At 39.4% G+C, this 23,037-nt stretch overlaps 1 protein-coding gene across 3 annotated transcripts in view; it reads right to left on the bottom strand.

The window, feature by feature from the left end:
• The window catches only part of slc12a7b (solute carrier family 12 member 7b), a 40,540-nt gene that overhangs the window by 12,108 nt on the left and 5,395 nt on the right, over positions 1-23,037 (bottom strand). For all 3 annotated transcript variants that reach the window (XM_053342204.1, XM_053342203.1, XM_053342202.1), the window contains exons 2-7: positions 7,990-8,084; positions 7,079-7,210; positions 5,333-5,479; positions 966-1,020; positions 424-554; positions 81-322 (exon numbers count right to left, since the gene is read on the bottom strand). In XM_053342204.1, the coding sequence (XP_053198179.1) occupies positions 81-322; positions 424-554; positions 966-1,020; positions 5,333-5,479; positions 7,079-7,210; positions 7,990-8,084 (802 nt within the window). The remainder of the gene's footprint in view (positions 1-80; positions 323-423; positions 555-965; positions 1,021-5,332; positions 5,480-7,078; positions 7,211-7,989; positions 8,085-23,037) is intronic.

The raw sequence follows: 23,037 nt of genomic DNA on the forward strand, positions 1-23,037 counted from the left end.
GGCATCTTAAAAATGACACACTCATTACTTTATGATGAGTTGCAGCTCAGAAACTGGAGGTGATTGTGCACTAGACTCACGGAAAGTCAGGAGGCTCAAAGATGGTCTTGATGACTCCAGCGTAGATGGCGAGGATTGAGAGAATGACACAGGCCAAGAAGACAAGAGCTAGCTTGTTGACGTATTTGACGCCAACAAAGACGACGATGGACATCAGTGCTAGGCAACATGTGCCGTAAACACGCATGTTATTCAGCAGGGCGTCCACCTCATCCTCTTTTCTCTCTGCTATGAAGATGGCTGCCTTCGGCACGATGTAGGTCTGGAGGGGGGAAGGGAAAGACAACACATGTTATTTTAAGTTGATCTCTTTTAACATTTCAAGTTTTATTGCTACACAGAACAGAAGGAGTGTTCTCTCACCAGTAGAATCTCTATAGTACCCAGGATGTACATGGAGCCGGCGAAGGTTGTGCCCAGGTAGAAACAGAGACCGACAGCTCCACCAAACTCTGGACCCAAAGATCTGGAAATCATGTAGTAGGAACCTCCAGCTGCAGAGCAAAACACAGCAGGACTGAGTTTATCAGAAAAAAGAAACTAACTACTTACTAACTAACTAACTAACTTTTTTTATAAGGGAACTGAGGACTACTTATGGATTTTGCAATACACTCATGAATACACTCAACAAGAAAAGCTTGTTATTTTGGTCTATCTATGGAGCCCACAATATTATACACATGCCTGAAATTCTCAGATAATAATATGGGTGATCTATTACCATAGAATCAAGAAACAAACAGTAAGAGCTAGGACACATCAGCCAATGAAGTTGCATTATTTCATGTTCACCATAAGAAAAATGGAAAACACACAAAAAAAGAAAAATACAAACATATTTTCTTCTCCATTAATAATAGATCCCCTGTTAATGTTAATGGCTGAGTACTAAAGCGTCTTACCTGGCACAACTCCATTAGTAGCGATTGCACTCATGGATATGGCTGTGAGCATGGTCTGTGGAGAGAGGACGATAAAGAATGATAAAGAATATCCATCAAACTTGAACAACTTAAACACAGATAGGAGACTTCTGTACTGTAATAATGGAACTTCTGATGTAGTTATAACCATTCAAAATCAAGTTGAGTACCACATTTAACACAAACCTTGACATTAAACAATTCTGTATTTCCTTGAAAGGGTTAATCTAGCGTTTAGCCTTTTAAAAGAGTTCTAAGGGGGCTTATGCTCTAAATCTTTCGGATTGGTAATGGATAGGAGCTTATCCGTGAAATCAGTCATTGTAGCTAAGGATATTTACATCAGTTGTTACCTAACAGCTTCCGGATGAAAGGAAGGACAGAGCGGGGAGAAGGGCAGAGAGACACGAGATAAGGGGCCGAAGAAAAGAGCGGAGAGAGACATGAAAGTTAAAACTTGAAGGGCGACAGAAGAAGGGAGAGGTGGGAGAGATGGAAGCGTGAAGGTGAGAGAATAGAGGACAAAGGAAAGAGGAGGAAGGAGGGAGGAGCAGAGCAGGGATAGACTGTGACTGTCTAGGAACTGTTTACACCTGATATTAAAGCACGTATTGGGTGATATGATCACAAGTGGACAGCTCAAAGTAAAGGTGTGAATGCAACAGGGACAAATTCACTCCCGCTGTCTCTCTCTTGCGTCCACCTCGACAGTGACAGGATTGAGGATGCATTGATCTGATTACTCAGGTGGTCTGGGCCTCATATGATTGGAAATTGAGCAAATCTTGAGAGAGACATTTCTCCGTCTGTGGCTGAGACTGCCACTAAACGAGAAAAGCTGGTCCATCTTTTTTTTTTTTTTAATAAAGTTTTTTTTGGCATAGACACCTTTATTCAGAAATTGACAGACAGGAAACTGCAGACAGAAACTGGGGGAGAGAGTGGGGGGGTGACATGCAGGAAAGGACCTCCGCCCAGGATTCGAACCTGGGTCGGCTGCATATGTTGTATGCGCTCTAACCACTCGACCACAGAAAGCCCAACCTGGTCCATCTAAAAAGGTCAATCCACCTTAAGGTCACCAGCTTCACTGTCACACACATGCTCGCTCCTACCTTTAAGTGAACTGACCTTTAAGGTAGACCAGATATTCTCATTTAGCAACAATCTCAGGCTCCACTAATCAGATAACGGATAAACATCTTGTGCATCTCTTCTGAGTGAGGCCCAAACCATTTCAATTTGAACTGAAGAGTCACTAAGAAAAAGTGTTTATTTACATACAGTGGAGATGTGAGATCTGATCACATGCAGAGACGCATTCTAAAGCCAAGAGTGGACTGACGTACTTGTGATCAGCGTGTTAATACTAAGTGTGAATAAGGTCTTTGACAAAGATAAACCTTCTGCCCTTTGCTGGGTGTCTGGTTTTAAAGTGACAGACAAGCTGGAGTAAAGCCAATTAGCTGACAATTTTACCTCCAACTTCCACTGAAACCCTAAGCAGCTACACACTGGCTTGGTCTTCACCACTAATGAATGCTGGACTTTACAGAAAGTAGTTGAGACATGTCCTCAACTATGAACCTCACAATTCCAAGAAGTCCTGAGGATCGGTTTGTTATAAAACAGCCACCCAACCAACCAGGGCCAGAGAGGTCCAGTTAGGAACTAACAGGTTGTAAAATTTGCTAAAGATCTGCATTAACTACAAAGTATTACCTCACTGACAGTATAACATCATCAAATTGATTGATGATCCCAATGTTAATGTCAAATGATCCCAGTCAAATGGATGTTCACAGTGTCTTAAGTCTGTACTGTAACATACACTCAAACACAATATTTGAGTGGTGTACTGTTAGGGAGGGATTTAAATAAAATCTGGAGGGATTTAAATAAAATCCTTAGCATGTGATTGGACTGTTCAAAGTGGGCGGGTCATAGAGTTGAGTGTGCTATGGAGCTGCAGAGACTCTACACTCACCTTCCTCACCTGTTGTTAGATCAGAATATCTAAAACTCTGATAAACAAGCACACATCTCTTCTCTGTCTCTCCATATGACTATTTTAACTACTGCCATCCACAAACTATGAAATGTGGTTTTATATGACTGATGTGGTTACTGTGGCAACTCGCCCAAAGTCACATGTGATTGGATGAACTTTTGTAAACACCCCTGAGTGCAGGATGAGTCATCAAACATGTGAAACCATTTTACAAGAAGAAAAAGAGAAAAGACGGATTTTGATGTAAACATACTCTGATATTGATTTTTTGGTTTTGTTTTAACATATATGTGGCTTATAAGAATTAACACAAAAAACTGTGAAACTGTAATGTACTTCATTACATTGGCTCTTTAATGGAGCATTTTAAGAGTCAAATTCAAGAGTCAAAGTCAAAGTTAAGAGTCACATTTGAACAGACCTACCTCCATATCTTATTTTTTTTTTAAAAAGTGTTTTTTTAGAAAACTATATCACCAACAGTAATACAGCTTTAAGACAAGAATCCCTCAGTTTCGAGTCTTTACACTATAAACATTTCAGTATAGTGATATAGAAACTTCAATACTGTGAATGACATTTCTTTATACAAAAAATAAAACACTTGCAGATAAAACTAGCAGCACTGATTGAGAATTGAAGATCAATTTTGAATTAAATCATGATCTTGATAATCAAACAAACAAATAAACTGATCTTTACCTGTAGTAATTTAAAGCATTTCTTATGTGTGTGTTACATAGTGACTATAGTACTGATGTGGATGCATTTAAGAAAAGCAGGTGCTGCAGTGACCTATAAACACAATGCACCCAGTGTTTACATGCTGTTGAGCAAAACTCAACCCAAAGAACACACAAATCATGACATGATGGAAAATATTCTGCGTGCTGTGCTGTGTATGGGGCTAATGAAAGAGTTAGTGACTCACAAAATGCATGTGTTTATAAGTGTGTGTGTGTGTGTGTTTGCAAGTCTGTTTGTACTCTCACTATGTTTTTGTGAGACTCACTGCCTCTTTGTTTTTTATCTTAAAAAAACAAATCTGTGTCACTCCATTTGCAGCTCTTTAGGAAGCAATAAAACAGGAATCTCTCCATTTTAAAAAGAGCAAAAGAAGGAAAGTGATAAATCATGAGAACAGTAGAATAAAGACACATTTATCTGTTAGAACTGAACAGAGTAAATTCTAACTGTCCTAAACTGAAGTTGCCTGAACTCCCTTCAGGTTATTTTTAGATATTTGTGGGGTCAGGTTTGACTAGCGCACACAAAATGTGACCTATGAGCAGGTGGCTGATGTGGAACAATCAGTGCAAAGTCAGACGTAGTCTAAGCAGTGAAAATGAACATTAATCTGTTTGACTAAGCTGGTCTTCTCTTGTTATGTAACAGCAGTGATGCAGTGGGGGGTAAACCTTCCCCATGCACTTACACTAGATTGTAATATATGAAATGGGAGTTTGCACCTTTCTCGGCATACATACATAGTACAGCTATTAAAATCTGATACTGATTCAAAGTATCACAGACATCATTTTATATTTCTTTCTGATCACAGTATGTATATAAAATTGAGGAATTTCAAGACTTAAAAATATAAGTAAATGTCTGACAGTCATGGCTTTGCTTGCTTCTTACAGTATGAATGTGGTCACTTTCCCTCTCTTGGCCAATGTAAGTACGACTGATAATGTTAGGCCATTATAGTATTCCATTATGAGGCAAAAGGCATCATCAGGTTTTTTTTTTAATTTGTACTTTCCCTGATTAAACTAAAGTAATCCATTGTCTGCTGGTGGGATTGGTAAATATAGCCACTGTGTGGGTGTGCATGTCGCTATGTTTCTGACACTTTGCAGATGGAGGGATTACACTGGGAGCTGCCAGGTACCATTAGAAGCTGGGTCCGTATGGGAAATGGAGCGTCACTGTGGCTAAATATAGGGGGGATCAGTGGCCACTGACTAAACTTGCTGGTCATTCAGCACTGCTGTCGATACAACATTTACACCCTGCCTGCTGTTAAAAGTTATAGCCGCATCATCCCACAGTGTCATCAAAACACTCAAGCACACGTATTATCTCTCATGTGCTAATGCATTCACAACACATTAAAGGGCTAGATATGTACATTACATTCATTCTTACATAATCTTACACATCAATGCTTTAATGACTCTAAATCCCTTGATAAAAGATAACATCATGCCAAGAGTAAGCAGCTCCTCCCACTTTTCTGTCATTGAACACAACATGAACACAGTTTTCATTTGAAATAGGCAGTTAAAGAGGCAGAAGGAAGTCATGTAGGTGATTAGAGTTCAGTACTCACACAAGAGCAGCACAAGCCGACGATAGCGAGGGACTCCATGATGCCGGCGGTGCCGACGATCCAGGTAAGGCGAAGAAACAGGATGACCCCAAGAATGTTCTGGAGGCAGGGGAGGTAGACACCCATGAAGGTCCCCATCTGAGGGCTCTGTAGTAGGGTGAAGAGGTGGAGGAGGAGGAGGAGGGGTGAGAAAGAAAAGACAGAGTTAAAATGTGTGTTTGTGTGAGAGAGGGGTGATTATGGACAGAAAGTGGAACACATGGTAAGAATTATAGCAATGAACTCTGAGCAACAACAACAACGAAAAGAAAGTCAGATTTAAACCGTAGGAGAGGCTAAAGAAGGGTGTGGACATGGAGGTACACTTAAAGAGGAAGTGAAAGGAAGAAAAACAATGTGTGTACACAGTGTTTTATCTTATGAGTCAACTTAGTCAAATCTCTTCCTACAAACTCATAAAATCAGACATCTGTGCAAGGCATGCCTATACAGTTAAATTAATAAAGTGCCAATCAAAATATCACTAAACACAACTCCGTTAATAACTTACATCAACACTACATCTGATCTTAATATACAGTATCTTCTTTCCTCCACTTAATAATGGCTTACTAGTAGTGGTTTCTCCCACAAAAATCTTCTTCAGATCATTTCTCCAATAGAGCAGCATTTCCTACTGTTAGCAATGCGAGGACTGTGTAAAATCTCTTCAAAGCATAAGATGGTTGATGCATATTTGAAAGGAATTCAAGACTTACATCCCAGTGACACAGGCAGAAATGATATATACAGACATCATGCAGAAACATAAGTTGGAAACGCTGAAGAAAATGCTTCCATTCCAACAGAACTGACAGAATTCGCTGTGAGAAGCTATAGTTTCGCAACTGCGTGTAGTAAAAAAAAAAAAAAAAAAAAAAAAAGGCAACAAGAATAAAACTATTCTGACAAAAAAAATCGATCACCTCAAACTGACAAGCAGCTACCTTTTTAGCCATTTATTTCCCAATGTGCGTTACTAGTCCCAGTGATCCGGACAAAGCGGGGCGACAATGGTGTCGGCTTCATCCGCTCAATTCTTTTACCAAGATGTCCCTGCGAGCCAATGGGGAGGGGCCCGGGGCCTATTTCCATGCAGGGGACAGGATGGGGCAACTGGCATGGGACTGGAGCTGTGGTTACAAAAGCATCTATGTGCCGCATGGCAGCACTGCGGCTACTTCTAATATTTTTATTCTCCAAGAAGCAAAAGCAATTGAAGGATCCTGCGGGGGAATAAGCTGGAAGAGGCTGAGGCTTGTGCTGACTCATGAGGAGGAGACAGTATTTGAGGTCTTATTTCATCTGTGTGACAGACTTTTACTTCTGTCCTCTGACCCAGGAAACAAAGTCACAGCTCTTACAGGTCTGTAGAATTAAATAAACACTACAATCTTTACACAATAGCCTGTAAATTAAGACTGATGCTCTGAAAGCTTACACACATTATTCTGTTGTATCCTGCTGAGTCCCTGGATGAGGTAAGGAAAGATACACAATGTAGCAGAGAGGAAAATAAGGTGCTTGAGTGTGCGTGCTATCAGGAGGATTTTCGGACAAAAAAACAAACAGCAGGGCCACATCAGTCCTGTTATGTAATGACAGCTCAGCAGGTTTTAAAGAACAACAGTTAATATGCAACTGTAGTGTACCTAACTGCTCTCACACAAACACAAACACTGCCTGAAACAAGTATCCCTGCTGTACCTTGACAGCTTTCTTCTTGGGTCCTTCATCATCGTCGGCCTCCTCGTGCTCCTGGGCTCCCTGCGTGAGATTGGTGTAGTTTGCCAGTTTATTGAGGAGAGATGACACCATGGGGTTGCTGTCCATTTCCTCCTGTAATACGAGACAAATACACATGTTTGAACAAGCTTTTCTTTAACAGTTACGGTTTGCATGGCATAGTTTCCTCCCTGTTCCTACATTACAATCATGTAATCCAGACGTCTGCAAATGTTTTAAAGAAATTATTAGATTTGGTTGAAATATTTCTTTAAATCAAATCAAATAAAGCTCCTTTTTTAAATACTGCTTTTATTTGAATTTTCATAAGGCTTTTGTGTGGTCGGCCAGTGTATGTTTAGAAGGAAAAACTCTTCCGAAGTCAAAATGAACGGTGCAAATTTTAGTTTTTAACTGTTCAAAACATCTTAGAATAGCTTAGCTGGATCAGTGGTGAAAGCAGAGGCCGCGCTGCCTAATTGATTCTATATAAAGGGCCGGTGACCACAGGGAAAGGCGAAGTCTGCCAACTTGGCGGGGCAAAGCACCTGGCCAAGATTCAGCTGAATAAACTTGAAGAGAGCGCACCGGCTTTTATGACAAATAAGCGCTTTGATTGACACATTGTTGAACTAAGAGGAAATTGGTACTTTCATCTCCTCGCGTGCTATTTATTTAATCCGCCCGCGAGCTTTATGTTGATGCCTCGGCGTTCGGCGCATTAATGAATGGTTGGAGCTGGGCTGGGTTTGAGCTTCATGGGCGAGTCAGAATTTAAGTTGTGGATATAGTTCTGGCAGTTGATGTTTAATTAAAGAGGATATTGATGTTATGTGCTGTTCTAGGGAGCTTTAGGGTTTGTCTTTCATGTTCTATATGTTGCCCTGTGTTACCTCAAAAAGTGCCATGTTGGTGCCATCGTAGCTGTTTCCCTTGTCGTTGTCTGTGTTGTTGATGAAGGGACTGTTTTCCTTTGGGACGCCATCACCTGTGGAAACACAAAACAGAGGAAATCACTTTAACATGTCACCCGTGGCAACCAAAGCAAAATATGGGTTGTGGCTCAACTGCTATAAAACTGTCCCGGGTCCACACACTACGGATGACCCAGGTCTTATCAAATCATTTTGAAGTGATATTTTCAGTTAATCATTTCCTCATTAAAGCTGCACAGTGCACATTTAGGCTGAAACATGTGCTGGAGGTATTAAGTTCTTCCAAATGTTCTCAAGTGTTGTGGAGTCTGAGGCTGAGAGAAGTGTCAGTGTGGATTTGCTCAGGCTAAAGTTTGGAGAGGATTTTGACAGCCTCTCTTCGGCCACAGTACAAACAAACAACAATTGATCTAAAGTGGATCACACTTTATAGCCACTGAAGTCTTTAGAAAATGTCTGGTTTGGCTCACAAAGTCCCCGGTTAGTATTTGTTACCCACAAGATTTTTGCACAGAGAACAAGAAAAGCAAGAAATTGCTGCCAACCATAACAAACTATGTTAATGTGACAGTATTTTCTTGTCTGTGGAGTATGTGTATGTGCATTTGAGTGTCTTTTTAATGGAATATTAATTTTTAATGATCCATTATAACCAGAATTACTTATTATTATTGTATTATAAAATACAGTGATCTTTTATGCCCTAACTAAAATCAAAAAAGGTACAGGACCTCTCATCCTCTGTAACTTGGTTAAGATGCTTAAAAACCCACATATTAAAAAACAAGTTAACACACTTTAGAAAGAAATGTTCATATTATCAATTCAGATAATACTAAACATACAAACAAAACATGAAAAAAGTAATAATCTCAACATGTTTCAGCCTTCATCGAGGTTATGAGTAATACTTTTTACAAGGCACATTTAGATAGAAACACAACAACTATGAAATGTACAATTAAACTAACACACTAAGTTAGTGTGCTAAAAGCAATAATGTCAAACCTTCAAGTGGCGTAGTAAAAAAACTACAAAAAACCAAACATTGTGGATAAGTGAGCAGTGTGATGGATACAATGAGTAATCTCAATGAGAAACAGTCACAAAGCAAAATGCAATTAAGAAAGCAACATTTGAGCAGAAGAAAGCAACACCATACTAAACTGAAGTGGATTCAACACATTATAAACACAAATAATGTAAATGATCATTATTATAGCTCTGTTTGGATGCCATATTTCCAGTGTATGCTGTGAAAGACACTGTGTGCATAACCACTTGAAGAGATTCTCTCTCTCAACATTTGCACATGACAAAGATGATTTAATGTATTTGGAAGCTCTATCTTCCAAATACTTTAAATTTGAGGAATATAAACTAGCATTTTATCTGACTGTGGTTGAGTTTATTTTGAATCCTCTGTTTATCACTTTTTTTATGGATTTATACTAGTACGTTTGAAAAAGCATGAATAATAGCTTGAACAGATCCCCACCACACCAACAGCATGAGCAAAGTAACAACAAATACTGTAATATAAGTATGTCCTGCTAATAGTCACTTTAAGATGTAAACAGATCTGCCCTCAGACGGTCACACAGCCGTCTCCACAGAGAACATTCTAGCACCAAACTGTGGACGGCGCTGTGTCTTTGCTGCCGGGGCCGGCGACCTGCACAGCAACGCACTGAGCAAATGTCTTGAATGGACAGACAGCTTAGAGCGTTGCTGCTAACATACCCAACATGCTGCAGTCAACACCAAGTGTAAACAGCCAGGCATCCGATTTCCACACAAATATCTCTTTGAACATGTGAGCTTGGTTTGATTCATATCGAATCATCTGCTTTTACATCAAAGGAAAAACTCTGCTGTTGCTAAACATAACCACATAATAACCACGATGCTAATTAATTAGGTTTGTTTTAGGGAAGAAAAAAATAAATAGCACAGGAGGCAGGCTAAGAGGAGGGAGGAGAGGGAGGTGAAGTGTCAGCAGTTTATGTAGATCCCAGATCTGCCACGCAACAAGAGTAATAATAAAACTGTGCTGGCATAAGCCTTTACAAAACAAAGAATTGTTACATTGTGCTTTATAGACAATAAAACACTAGAAATAAAAGCCAATAAGACAAACAATAGAACTATAAACATGAAGTGCAAAAGGAATCCAAGTGGAAAAATACACTAACAAACTGGAAGTATTGACTATAAAGCTCTTAAAAAACAAAAAGGTGGGAGAGTTTTTGTAACATCCTTGAAGGTACCACTGTAGAAAATGAGATTTAGTTTATAATCTGAAGCAGATCTCCAAAGACCTTCTGCCAAGGAGATCTGGGTGCAGGCAACATGGAGGGAAATTAAACATCATTCATTTGCATTTGATACCCACGCTGTAATGATATGATGCTGGTTGAGAATCGTCAGTTCCAGACAAAGCTGTATGTGAAGGATAAAATCAAATTGACAACAACACATCGGTATCATCCACACACAGCAAAGCCAGACATTCCATTCATAACAGACATGCTCACTGAATTTGCAACAGCATTCACTACTTTCACTGAAACCAAACCTTACAGAGCCGGCAGGAAAGCTACTTAAAAGGTCCAATTCCAGCTGTCTGCAAGCTCTAGCTGCATGCAAATATATACATAGCAATATTATATATATATTTAATTCACAATCTCCCAGGGTTCAACAAGACATATTCAAATTGTTTGTTTTGTTTAAGATCAATTCAAATGAAAAGATATTCTGTTTACTATAGAACCAAATGAAAAGCAGTAAATTGTCATGTTTGAGAAGCTGGAACTAATAATTATGTGGCTTTACTGCTTGGAAAATGGCTCCAATGATTTACTTATTATCAAACAGCTTTTGGTCAATAAACTATCAATGTATTGACATAAAGTCACTAGAAACTTCATCATTACTTATTATTTATATAATCTTCTTCTTCAGAACTGGTTTGATGGGTGTGATTTCATCAAATTTGATAGACAGTGGTCTGACAACATGAGCAAGCAAACCCACAGCTGTAGTTTCAGCTCTGGTAGAACTTGCGTGTTCATGTTGGACTCTTTTGCTCAGTTAATGTGGTAAAATGAATTCTCACAGTATATAACTTTGTTCATTCTACACTTCCATTAAATAAAATACTGTGATGTTAAGCCACTCTCGATCACAGCTCTCTGCCGGCTATTCATTCATCAGTGGAGCTGCCTTCGATGTTCTCTGGCTGCAGCGAGGATTTCATGGGTAACTTTTACTGCTTGATCCAGCTGCAGGGGGAATAAGAGGCTTGCAGCGTGGCTTAGCCTGGTGGTAATCACAGGGAAAGTCACTATGTCCTTGTACTGTGCAGCTCTTTAAAACACAATCTGAGTGGGATAGTGTAACACATTAGGTGAGGAACACATCGTATCAATAAGCTGGGATAACAGGGAATAAATTTACCATAATGACCTTCCGTATTGTATTGCAAGGATGCAGCCAAGGGTGAAGCAACCTGTCAGTCACTGCTTAGCCTGGTAGGATGCTCCACACCACGGTAGGTAATCATTGTCTTAAATGAAACTAGCAAATCCTCTTTGAGGCCTGGAGGCGGGCTAAAACTGGCAGTTCTGTTTCTAATACAGGTGAGGTTTCTGCTTTTATAACGTGGCCACGTGTGAGGTGCTTTACACGTCAACCAGGAGAGAGCGTGCAGAACATTGACTACTACTACAGTACATATGCAATTAGGATATTAAAAATAAAGTCACTACCCACTAACTAGCCTTTCCTGGTGCTTTCAACCACATTTTACAGACTCAATTAAGCTTGACTTCAAGAATCAAGGTCAAGAATCAACTTCACACGGTTCAACTTTTAAAACTATTTGTGACATATTAATTAAATGACATATTTCAGTGTAGCAGAGGTCTGTCTCCTGACCTCAAAAGCAACCACTGTTCGTGTGTGATGTGGAATATCAGACAGGATGGGAGGCTAAAATAAAACATCACATATGTCATACAAGCAACAGAAAATAGTAGTAGTTTCTGACTGTTGCAAATAGAGTAGCAAACCATACACTGTAAAAAAAAAAAAAAGAAAATAATAACAATAATGGACGTGGCAACCATGATATCACCCATTAGTTTGCCATTTTGACTGTTGAGAGGGTGGAGCTGAACACTCACTCCGAGCTAGGTTAGCACGGTGCATTTAAGGTCTATGATTAACTGTGATAATGCTAATGCTATTGCTAATGTTAGCTAACAACAAGCAGGCTTAAATAAAAATGTTCACAGTACACTAAAATGGTACAATTAACTTTGATGAAGAAGTGGTAACACTAAAATAGCTACAGCTTTCCTGTACTGCTATTCTAATCTGGTGTTACGATACATTATATGTAATCAACATTGTCGGCTGTAGAAGGGACTTGTCAATCACAACATAGCCTCCTCCCAAAACATACCCTGCTCTATCATCTATTTTACTGTAAATGGAAACATCATTTATTAGATGAACGTCATGCTGTATTGATGAAGACTTAAAACTAGCTATTAAACCCATAAAGACATCAAGTACATGTTTACTGAGGTAATACATCAAGTGAGAACTAGGGTTATTTTTCTGTGCAATCTGACTTCTTTTTGGAGCCAGTGGATTCGCCCCCTATTGGCCATTAAAAAGAATCACTTTTCAGATTGGGAGCATGCCACTTATAGCAAACAGACTTTTCATGAGAATCAATGGCCTCTAAAATAATACACTGGTGCTATGTTTTTATATCTTTGTCTGCTTCATTATTTGGATCTTAATTATTTACCAAATATGCAATAAAAATGTTCATCTGTCTCATAGTAATGTTCTCATAGTCAATGAAAGCTGTGATCTTGTATCCCTTTAAGTTATAAATACCTAAAAAGATATGTGGCAACACATTTGTCCCACCTCTTTCATTAAATCTTCCAGTGACCTCAAGTTGCACTTACACATCACCAACAACGCAAAGCTGCCATCTGCCACAAATCCTCCCACAGTAGATGACAAATACTGCAGTTACTACAGTTATAAGTAGTAGTTGTCGATTATGAACTAAAGGAAAAGCACAAGAACAATTAACACAGCAGACAGCTATAGAAGATGAAAAGCTTACTTATCTCTGCATGTCTCTGTAATCATATATAATCATGACTATTGGTGTGTAAATGTCAACACATGTCAAGTGCTTTGGTGTGCTGTAGTGAATGGTCCTGGGGGACATGGTCCAGTTTCATGTACAGTAGCTTTGACAAGATGCTGGCCTAGTTAAGAGATGCTGGCCTCTGTGCACATTACACATGTTGCTATTTACCTTGAATAATTATCTCAGCTTCATGGAATTTTTCATGGTTATGTAAAAACATGATCAGCTGCATCTGGACTGCAGTTTCTCACTAAATGGACCTCAAGTAATGCAGAGTATCCCAGTCCTAATCTGATAGCCGTGTTTAATAAGGAAGAGACTGGGATCATTCTTTTACGTGTAAGGCAAATATTAGGCTGGACTGTGGCTTTCCTAAATTTGTAAAACTTAATGTAACAAATATAGATCAAAATTTACTATATTGTTATTAATTAAAATCATGGTATATGATGAGCTACTTGAGTCAGTATTGGACTAATATCCAATATCAGTGTCTGTGCATCTCTACAAAATGACCTTAAAATGAGCAATCTGGGTTGTTGAGCATTACCAAAACATATCTGAATGAACTGAAGCTTGTTGTAAACTGACAAAAAAACAAAAAGTGGAGCCCCACTCCCTAATTTTTTGGGGAGGGGGGCACAGGGTCACCTAGCTCCGTTATGATGACTGACCAGGTGCATACTGTAAAGATGTCAGCCTGCTCTCTTGACATTACGTCCTGGATAGTGCGAAGTCGTAACATCAGCTGTTCTCATGTCAGTTCTGGAATGCTGAGGATGCACTGCACATATAAACGTGAGGGAGAAATGATGAAAATCTTGAAAGAAAGAGGAGAGCACAGCTGAAGATAGAAGCTGCAAAGAGTGTGTGTTACAATGTAAATAAATGCCAGATATATTGACATTAGTAAAACCCTTGAAACCCAACAATGTCTCCAACTACAGTGTTCTCCATCTGATCAAAACTATGCTGTGCTTGTTTCTATTACAGTTACACCATAGTGTACATACTGAATCTATACTGAATCTATTTATGACACAGACACATAAATAAGTGGAGCTACATTGTAAATAAGACTCCATCACAATGTCAACAGCTACAAATATTACACTGCACCACACCCAAAACTACACGTACACAGTGAAGCTGATTGTTGGTGGACAGCATGTGTCTTATTTCTACTCAGAATCACATTACATAAAACCACAATCTCCTTTAAAAAAAAAACTGAATCCTTTCTCGCAGCTGGAATGCGTCCTGGGGTTACGCTGGCTTCTCCTCAACCTTTTCCCTTGTTAATTTGCATGCATGTAAACAGAATGGTGCCTGAACAGCAAACATGCAACCACACATGACATCTGTGGTCCATAAAAGTCACCTAACAAACATTTATATTGTGTGTTGTTGTATCAGGTGATGAAGGTGTGCATTTTGCCTCATAAATTTCCCGATTATCCTGCAACAAAATGTGACTTTTTAGCAACCAGTTAGCAGCATTGTGTGGTTTAAAGACTTGCCTGTATTCAAGCCTATGAACCAACCAAAACAAGTGGCCTATTCTAAATACAAATACAAATAATACAACGAATATGAACCATACAAATAAGAATACAAATACAAAGAATATGAATAAGAATACGAATACGAAGGATATCAAGAATACGAATACAAAGAATGTCAAGAACACGAATACGAAGGATATCAAGAATACGAATACAAAGGATATCAAGAATAAGAAAAATACAAATAGGAAGAATACAAAAAATGCAAATACGAAGATATGAATACAAATAATACCAATCCAAAGAATATGAAGAATACAAGTTAAAAAAATACAAATACGAAGGAGAAGAAGAAACTAATGCATAATAATATATTAGGATAAGGAGCACACAGGATCCTGATCTCTCCACTGTAAAAGGTAAACTTGATAGTGTAACTCTGCAGCTGAATATTTGGTAGTCACTGAATTGTTCTTGTGTTTTTTCCACTGGCGTGTCTCCATCTCTACAGAACTTTTAAGGCTCTTTCAGCTCTTTTTTGTTTTGTTTTGTTTTGTTTTATGGCCTGCTAATTTACTGCAGTGTTTACCCTCACATCAAACCTGTTTCCAGCTGCAGCAGGCAGCTGTTTCCAACACAACAAGCTCTGATAAAGCAAATGTATACTACCTGCCCAGCACCAAACTGCAAACAAAGATAACAACCAGCTGCTGAAGAAAGCCAAAAGCTAACCGCTAATGAAGTTTGCTTTGAGATTATTTGTGCAGTTCCGTCATAAATTGCTTGCCACACTAAATACACAATCCAAGAAGCTTGCTGGACTGTGTATAATAAAAAAGGGAGAAGGGTGAAACCTATTGTTGATGAATGAATGCAGGTGTATTCGATAGTGAGAGGTGCGTGTGTGTGTGTGTGTGTGTGTGTGTGTGTGCGTGTATGTGTGTGTGCATGTTACACTTCTGCAGGTGGTGTGGAGAGTCTCCTTGTGCTATAGCGCATTATGTGACCCCTAAAAATGTGACATTGCTAGAATGTGTACGAAAGAGACAACATGTAAGCTGACACCAATAAAACCTCAGACATGACCTCTCTGGTTAGAACATCAACACACTGTCCTCCCATCATTCTGGGAGCTAGAGTCATAGAACACATTCATACAATAATAAAAATAAAACAATCCAAATAAGATCATGTCACTACAGAAAATCCAATATAAGTTATGTTATGTATTTCTTACATTAAAACACAACTTATACATAAGCATCCTTCAGAGACAGACACCAGAGAAACAATGAGCAGTGTGACTGCATGACAGGAACTACCAATGTGGCATTTCATTAAACTCATTATGTTCTTCTATCTGAGGACTCCACCTATAATTGACTGCACTCTTAATAGTTACTTAATTAAAAGGGCCTGCTGCCAAAGACAGCTTAAGTGTTTGGCAGAGACACTGTTATGCTCTGAGCATTGTGAGGAAATGAACACAAATAGTGCACGGCATGGCTATTCTGCTAAGTCAGTGCACGTGGAGACATTTTAGATGCTTGTTAGCTTTAAAACTAAATACAATAAAAGCTTTGCAGCACTATATCAAACAATTTTTTAAATGGATAAGACATAGTTTATTATACTTATGTTATTTTAAAGCACTATTACTGTACTACACTGGCTAAATGTAAACAATTCACCTACACTTTACAGTACTGTTAATGATTTTACAAAGTATAATGTACTAGGTTACAGTACAGTTTGGTTTTGAGTCACAGTCATGGTATTGCCACAGGATAAAGCAGCTGTGAGCGTGTTCATGCTAGACTGCCCCAACATCTGAGACTTAAAGAGCATTCTTTGACATCACAGTCGGTGGGGTTACATAAGGGAGTGGGATTCCCTGACTTTGCCACAGCACTGCACAGTACAGTGTGCTTATTAGTCCAGACAGCTGTCAGTCAGCAGTATGTCACCAGCGGGAGAGAGTGACTATCATATAGTGTCAGCTGTGAATCTGTATGTATAATCCTCACAGTTTTGTGTGTGGTGGCCACTTCCCTGGCTGAAGACACTTGAGCTAAAGTAACAATTGATCATCGCTGTGTTTACTGATTGGTACAGGTTACAGGTACAGGTACATTAAAGTTTGTGCTAATTGTCAGGCTCAGCCTCTCTGGTCACTATGGTAATAAATGACCATGCATGCTATTTATAACTGCTAAGCTGCACACTGGGACGACGCAGTAAGCTGCCTAACGCTGCCAGAGTTAGCCCATGGCTCATTGTACCTAGAGAAAAAAAAAAGAAAAAAAAGGGAAAGAGGGAGGGGAAAAGACTGTAGAGACTTCCAGCAGTGCGAGTCAAAAATCAATTTCTTACAGTCAAGTTTAACATTAAAAAAATTTAAAAAAATAAGAAAATACGATCACCAGCTTCAAGATTAAGAAACAGCAGAAACAAAAAATGATATGCACTTATACCCTCTAGTATAACTGCTGAGTATAACATTTTAGCTGGGCTGGGTCGGTAACACTTGATTACATATGTGTATAACTTGCTTGTGATTGGCTGGTGAGCCCGGTCCCAAAACACACACGCAGCACTCCCTCATACACACCCTGAATGACGGGCACACAGAATGACAGGGCCGCTAAAAACTTGATGACATTTTTTGACGCTCAACCAGGTCACAGGGATCTATCCCGGCATTGTCTAGAACACCACAATTCACTCAAATACCATGACTTCTGACTGTGTGTCATTAACTACAGAAGCACTTTAAAGCTCCTCCATCACTTCCACTATTCATTTCAAATCTACTACAGAGAAACAACACATCTCCTTTAAAAGCTACATTTGATTTTAGTAGAATCATTTATCTAAATGAGAATTCATAGACAACAAACTGTAATCCAGGTGTGCTAGAAAAACTCCATCAATAAAACAACTGTCCCGACAAAGCAATCATATAAAAAGGATAAACTGGAGAGGAGAGAGTGCACATTACACGACTAAGCTCAAATATTATGGTGCTAGTGAAGGGCAGCTCAAGGAGTACTTTAGTTCAGAAAAACTTACCCTTCCGTCGAGAGCCTCCCTTGTGCTCCATTGTGAGGAGCAGGGCTGAAGAAGGGGGTGGGAGGGAGGGGGTCCTAGCAGTGCTCCCTAGGGAACTCCAGTAAAAGGGAGTCCAAAGTATAGAGATATTGCTAGTGAGGTGCAGAAGTCATGAATGCTGCCTGTGCTGTGTGGATAATGTGAGGATCAGCTATTTCTGTGACAGCGCTCGTGTGTGTGTGTGTGTGTGTGTGTGTGTGTGTGTGTGTGTGTGAGAAAAGTGGCCTGTGACGACGATGCTAGCGACATCAGCCATGCATCACAAAGCGCCCTCACCCTCCCGCTGACAGACCTGCATGCGCACACACACGCACGCACACACACACACACACACACACACAAACAAACACACACACACACACACTTGCCTCATCCACCCTGATCTTCTGATCCCTGCTACACACACACACACACACACACACACACACACACAAGTGGGTGGAGCAAAGAAAGCGAGGGAAGCAGAAAGCAGTAGTAAAACAAAGATGGACAGCTTAGGGGAGAGTGGCAGGAGGGAGAGGGATGGATGGATGTGGGTGTACATGCACATGCACACACACACATACACGACAAACGGCAGAGATGAGACAGCAACAACTGGCTTCTTTTCCACGTAGAACATTTCTGTGAGTTTGTGGCTTGCCATCCACATTAAAAGCAGACCAATATATTATTTAGAATCAATAGTCTTTTACTATTTTAAAGCGCAGGTGATGCCTGAGTGAACAGTTTCATTTACTCTCTGACCTCTTCACTGACCTCCGAGATGGAGATGGTCAATCGATCAGCAATGCACAGAGAGGACACAGGACAATACAGCAGGGAGCTACAACAACAACGTACTGGATTTTACAGGATTCCAGTAAACAGGCAACATGAATATAAACTGTTTTAATGTGAACAGGCTATTATAGCATTCTGCTAAACATCATTATTCATTCATTACATTACTTTTCTGATGCATCAATTATTAGTTTATTCCATAAAATGAATTAAAAAGGCCATCAATATTTCCAAGAACCTCAGGCGAGGTCATATTCTTAATCCAAAACCCAAAACAGAGAAAACCCCCAATACCCAGAATGCAACCCTCTTGAAGTAACAGATTACTCAACTTGTAACAGATACCATGTTTCTTTTAAATATGTGCACGTGGCTGATGATTATTGTGGACATTGGGTTTATTTCATTTTATGTTCATTCTTGCTATTATGATCTCGTACAAAAATTTCACTGAGTATCACTTTCAGTATATCAGTGCTATCAAATCATCATCCCTCTGTCTGCCTCATACACTGTTAATCTGAACTCATGGCAGACAGACAAAGATGTGCCAAAGCCCCACAAATAAACACAGACACTGGCAGACTGAGCTCTTCCCCAGCTATTACCCCACATCATCAGTGAACCCACCACTCTGCTGTCTGAGCCTACCTTTGTCTTGTCTTGGCCATCAATCTGTCTGTCTAAAAACATATGAAGTGGGCACTAATCACTTAACCAGATTAGGCTAATCCTGAACTTTTTATAAAACCCTGAAGCCACGTTGAGGCTCTGGGCTTGAGGAAGATACGGCTTTAGAGGCACACACGCACACACACACACACACACACACACACACACAGTGGCTCAATTTCTGCTGCTGTCTTCTGGTTGCTGGACGCCTATCTGTCAAGTGAGTGTCCTTCAGCAGGCTGGGACAGATCAGCTGTTGGTTATTCAGAGAGACGTGTTAAGCCACACCCCCAGCGTCACCTATCACAGACTCAACAGAGACTCAAAAGCATTCACAATAACCTAAAGATGTCTTACAGTAAGAGCAATTTGGAATGCTTTAATAAAAACTTGTTGCTGACTTGAGTGAACAAATGTTGTCCACCGAGGCATCAGCAGCCAGTGTGAAGATAAACTGAACATCCGCTGCAGCCATCATTAAACTGACAGATGTGCCAAGGCAGAGCTTAAAGAGGGGCTATCAAATCACACAGTAAGAAGGATTTACTAGTATCAAGCTCTACTTGGTTTGATGTCAGATGGCTGCTGTTAGTTATTTTGTGTGTGTGTCTGTGTGAGTGTGTGTGTGTATATAAGTGTCTGTGTGTTGCACTTAATGATGTCCTAAGCCTTTAAACCCTTCAGGTAAACAACACTGTCTATTATGCAACCCACAGCATGGGCGGGAGAGAAAGAACAGAGGGATGAGGGCTGCTGACAGTGTGTACTAGTGTTTAAGGTTGAGGGTTTATTAAAATTTGCACACTATGACGACATGAGGAACATCAAGGTTTAAATATGCTTCAATTTGCTTCAGAAACAACTTTCCTGATCATGAATTTAAAAAAAAAAATGTAATTGCAGATCTGTATGTAAAGTGTATAAAAAATGGTAATGTATGTGGAATGGGTGGAGGAGAAGGTGTGGGAATGTTTCAGCGAGAGAGAGAAAAGAGAGAGAATAGGGGTCAGCCAAGGCTAGTGGGATCAATGTTACTTAGTGCTGCTTATACCTAAATCCTTGCTGCCATGTGTAAACAATAAGCATGAAATGCGTGAGAAAACAATAGTGATTTTATCAACTGCCACCACCAAACTAATACTTTTCACATGAATCATGCTCTACACTTCTGAAGTAATTTAAAATAATGAATCATTTTCTTAGTAATTCTGGACGGAACAGGCATGGCCGGATGTACCATTCGGGTCAATCCGGGGACCATTGAGCAGATGGGAGAGAAAAAAAACAAAGCTTTCTTTTCTCCTTTTTGTTGGGCTCCGCAGAGATATGGCAAAAGGCTTGACCCATTCTATGTTGATAGTTATCATTGCTGTTGGAATCCTAGTCTGTAAAAAAAATCTGAATGTGTTAATTTTATATTTCTTTCATCTCTCTATGCTTGACCACTGTTTTTATTGTGTTTTGTGCATGATATTCTGTTAATATATTATGTATATTGTATTAAGTGAAACACCTTGTAACTTCAGTTTGGAAAAGTGCTGTAGAAATAAAGTTTATTATTATTAACACTTGACTTTATCAAGCTTTTGACTTTTACTTAACTTGAACTTACAATCTAAAGTGTGTGTCTTTGTAATTGTATCTCTGCTTTTTGTCTTGCATTCTACAGATTAACACATTAAACTGAAACAGAACTCCTCTCCACAATTGAAGATAAAACTTTAAAACCTAATTACAAACAGTGAATGGAATAGAAGAATATATTGAAAAATCAGATGCACAGTGGCACTACATTAATCCTTCACATTTGTTCTGACTACAAGTGAAGATGAATCATGGTCATGTGAGGATAACAAAGAATGCACATGACTCGCCGCAGGCAGTGCAGTGGTGACCAAATCCTCTTCCCTAAAACTCAGCAGACTCCACCCAAAGTGAAACAATGTCATTTTTTTTATGAGCTGGGGCAGAAATCACACACACACACACACACACACACACACACACACACACACACACACACACACACACACACACACACACACACACACACACACACACACACACACACACACACACACACACAGGTCCAGCCTTCTCCAGATGGTGTCACAGTTTCACTATAGGAAACAGAGTGCCCCCCCTCCCAATTTACTTGGAATTGCAGCTGTTGTTGGTGAGCCGATTCCTGGATTTCATCCTGAATCACACTGAGATCTTTAGCCGTTTATAATAACCCTCAGTCCACTTTCAATGCAGCCAAGACTATTTGGATGGATGTTTTTAGAGGATGTTTCCGATTGACTCCTGAGAACAGACATTAGCTGCACTTGATATAAGTGATGGAGGAGATGGAATATCCAACCACTTACTGATGTTATAAATGTTACATGTCCCAAATTATTGACTTTAGGCAGCCAAACCATTAAGAAGACTGCAACAACCAGCACAGTCCTCTGAGGTCAGAGGTCAGCTCTATGTGATAGCACCTCTAAGTTACTAAGTAAATGTCACACTCACTCATTTCAATATATATTTCATTTCTATACTTTTTGGCTCCACTAGAATTTGAATAATGTTGAAATAATCATAATGTGCACTTCAACATTACATCCCGTATTTCTTGACTGCTCAGCAGCAATGGAGCTGGTAAACAAGTAGTAAACAAACTATTATTTACAAGTCATTTGAAAGTTCCTCTTTCTCTTTTTGTAATTTAGTTTTTTGTTTTTTTAAATTGTAAGTTACTTTTTTTCTGATCTTTTTATTTGGCTTCTTTCACCTTTCTATTTGACTAACATTGTGATTTTATTTATTGTTTGTTATTGTTTTTGAGTGAACTCCAGGAAGACTAGCTGCCACTTTGCAGAAGCTAATAGGGATCCTAATAAAGAATAAAGAACATACTGTTTTACTCTAAACAGATACACTTTGAACATAAATGCCAAGAACACATAAACAGCTGTTTAATGTCCAAACCCACCACTATGTACATATGTGTGTGTGTTGCATCAGATAATGGAAATGTAGGCACATCAATAGCATTGATCAAACAATTAGCGGTGAAGAGTTAGACTGCTAATAGCTATTGGTGGTGATCCACATCCAAGGGTGGGGACATTTCATAGCAATAAAAACCAGACTTTTACCAAAGGGCTACTTTAATGATGTTTACTGGTTTTGCTTATGATTGCAACAGAAAGAGGCACACCATGTCTGACATCCATCAGCAATGTCACGCCCACAATGAACAAAATTTAACTGCTAAAATATGCTTAAACAGTCAACAAGCCCCAAAGTGAATAACTGGATAAATAAGACCAAAACACCAGTCAACACTGGACTGGACTGGATTCATTTTTTTTTGTTTTACATCTCTGTGGGAATTCTTATGCTTGTATACATGGCCAAAAGAAAAGGAAGTGGAGCAGTGTACTATGTTTGTACCATTCTATTTTGTACTATTTAAAAAGAAAAAGAAGACGTGTGAGCTTGAGGGCCTTAGACTACAGCTGACACGAGACAGAAAAAGATAGAGGGAAAAGAGAAAAAGCTACAAAAATGTGCGTGAGTTTAGTGGTTGAGGGCTTATCAGACACAACACATTGAGAGCAGGGAACATGTGAGGAGGACATAGCTGTACAGGAAACAGGAAGCAGCAGTCACAGAAAGTATGACTGACTAAACCATCCAATCAACTGCAATAAAAATGCCCATTTGCGCTTAATTGATCAAAACTGCCCTCTACCT

This window comes from Scomber japonicus, chromosome 21 (genome assembly GCF_027409825.1).
Source record: "Scomber japonicus isolate fScoJap1 chromosome 21, fScoJap1.pri, whole genome shotgun sequence".
Taxonomy (NCBI): domain Eukaryota; kingdom Metazoa; phylum Chordata; class Actinopteri; order Scombriformes; family Scombridae; genus Scomber; species Scomber japonicus.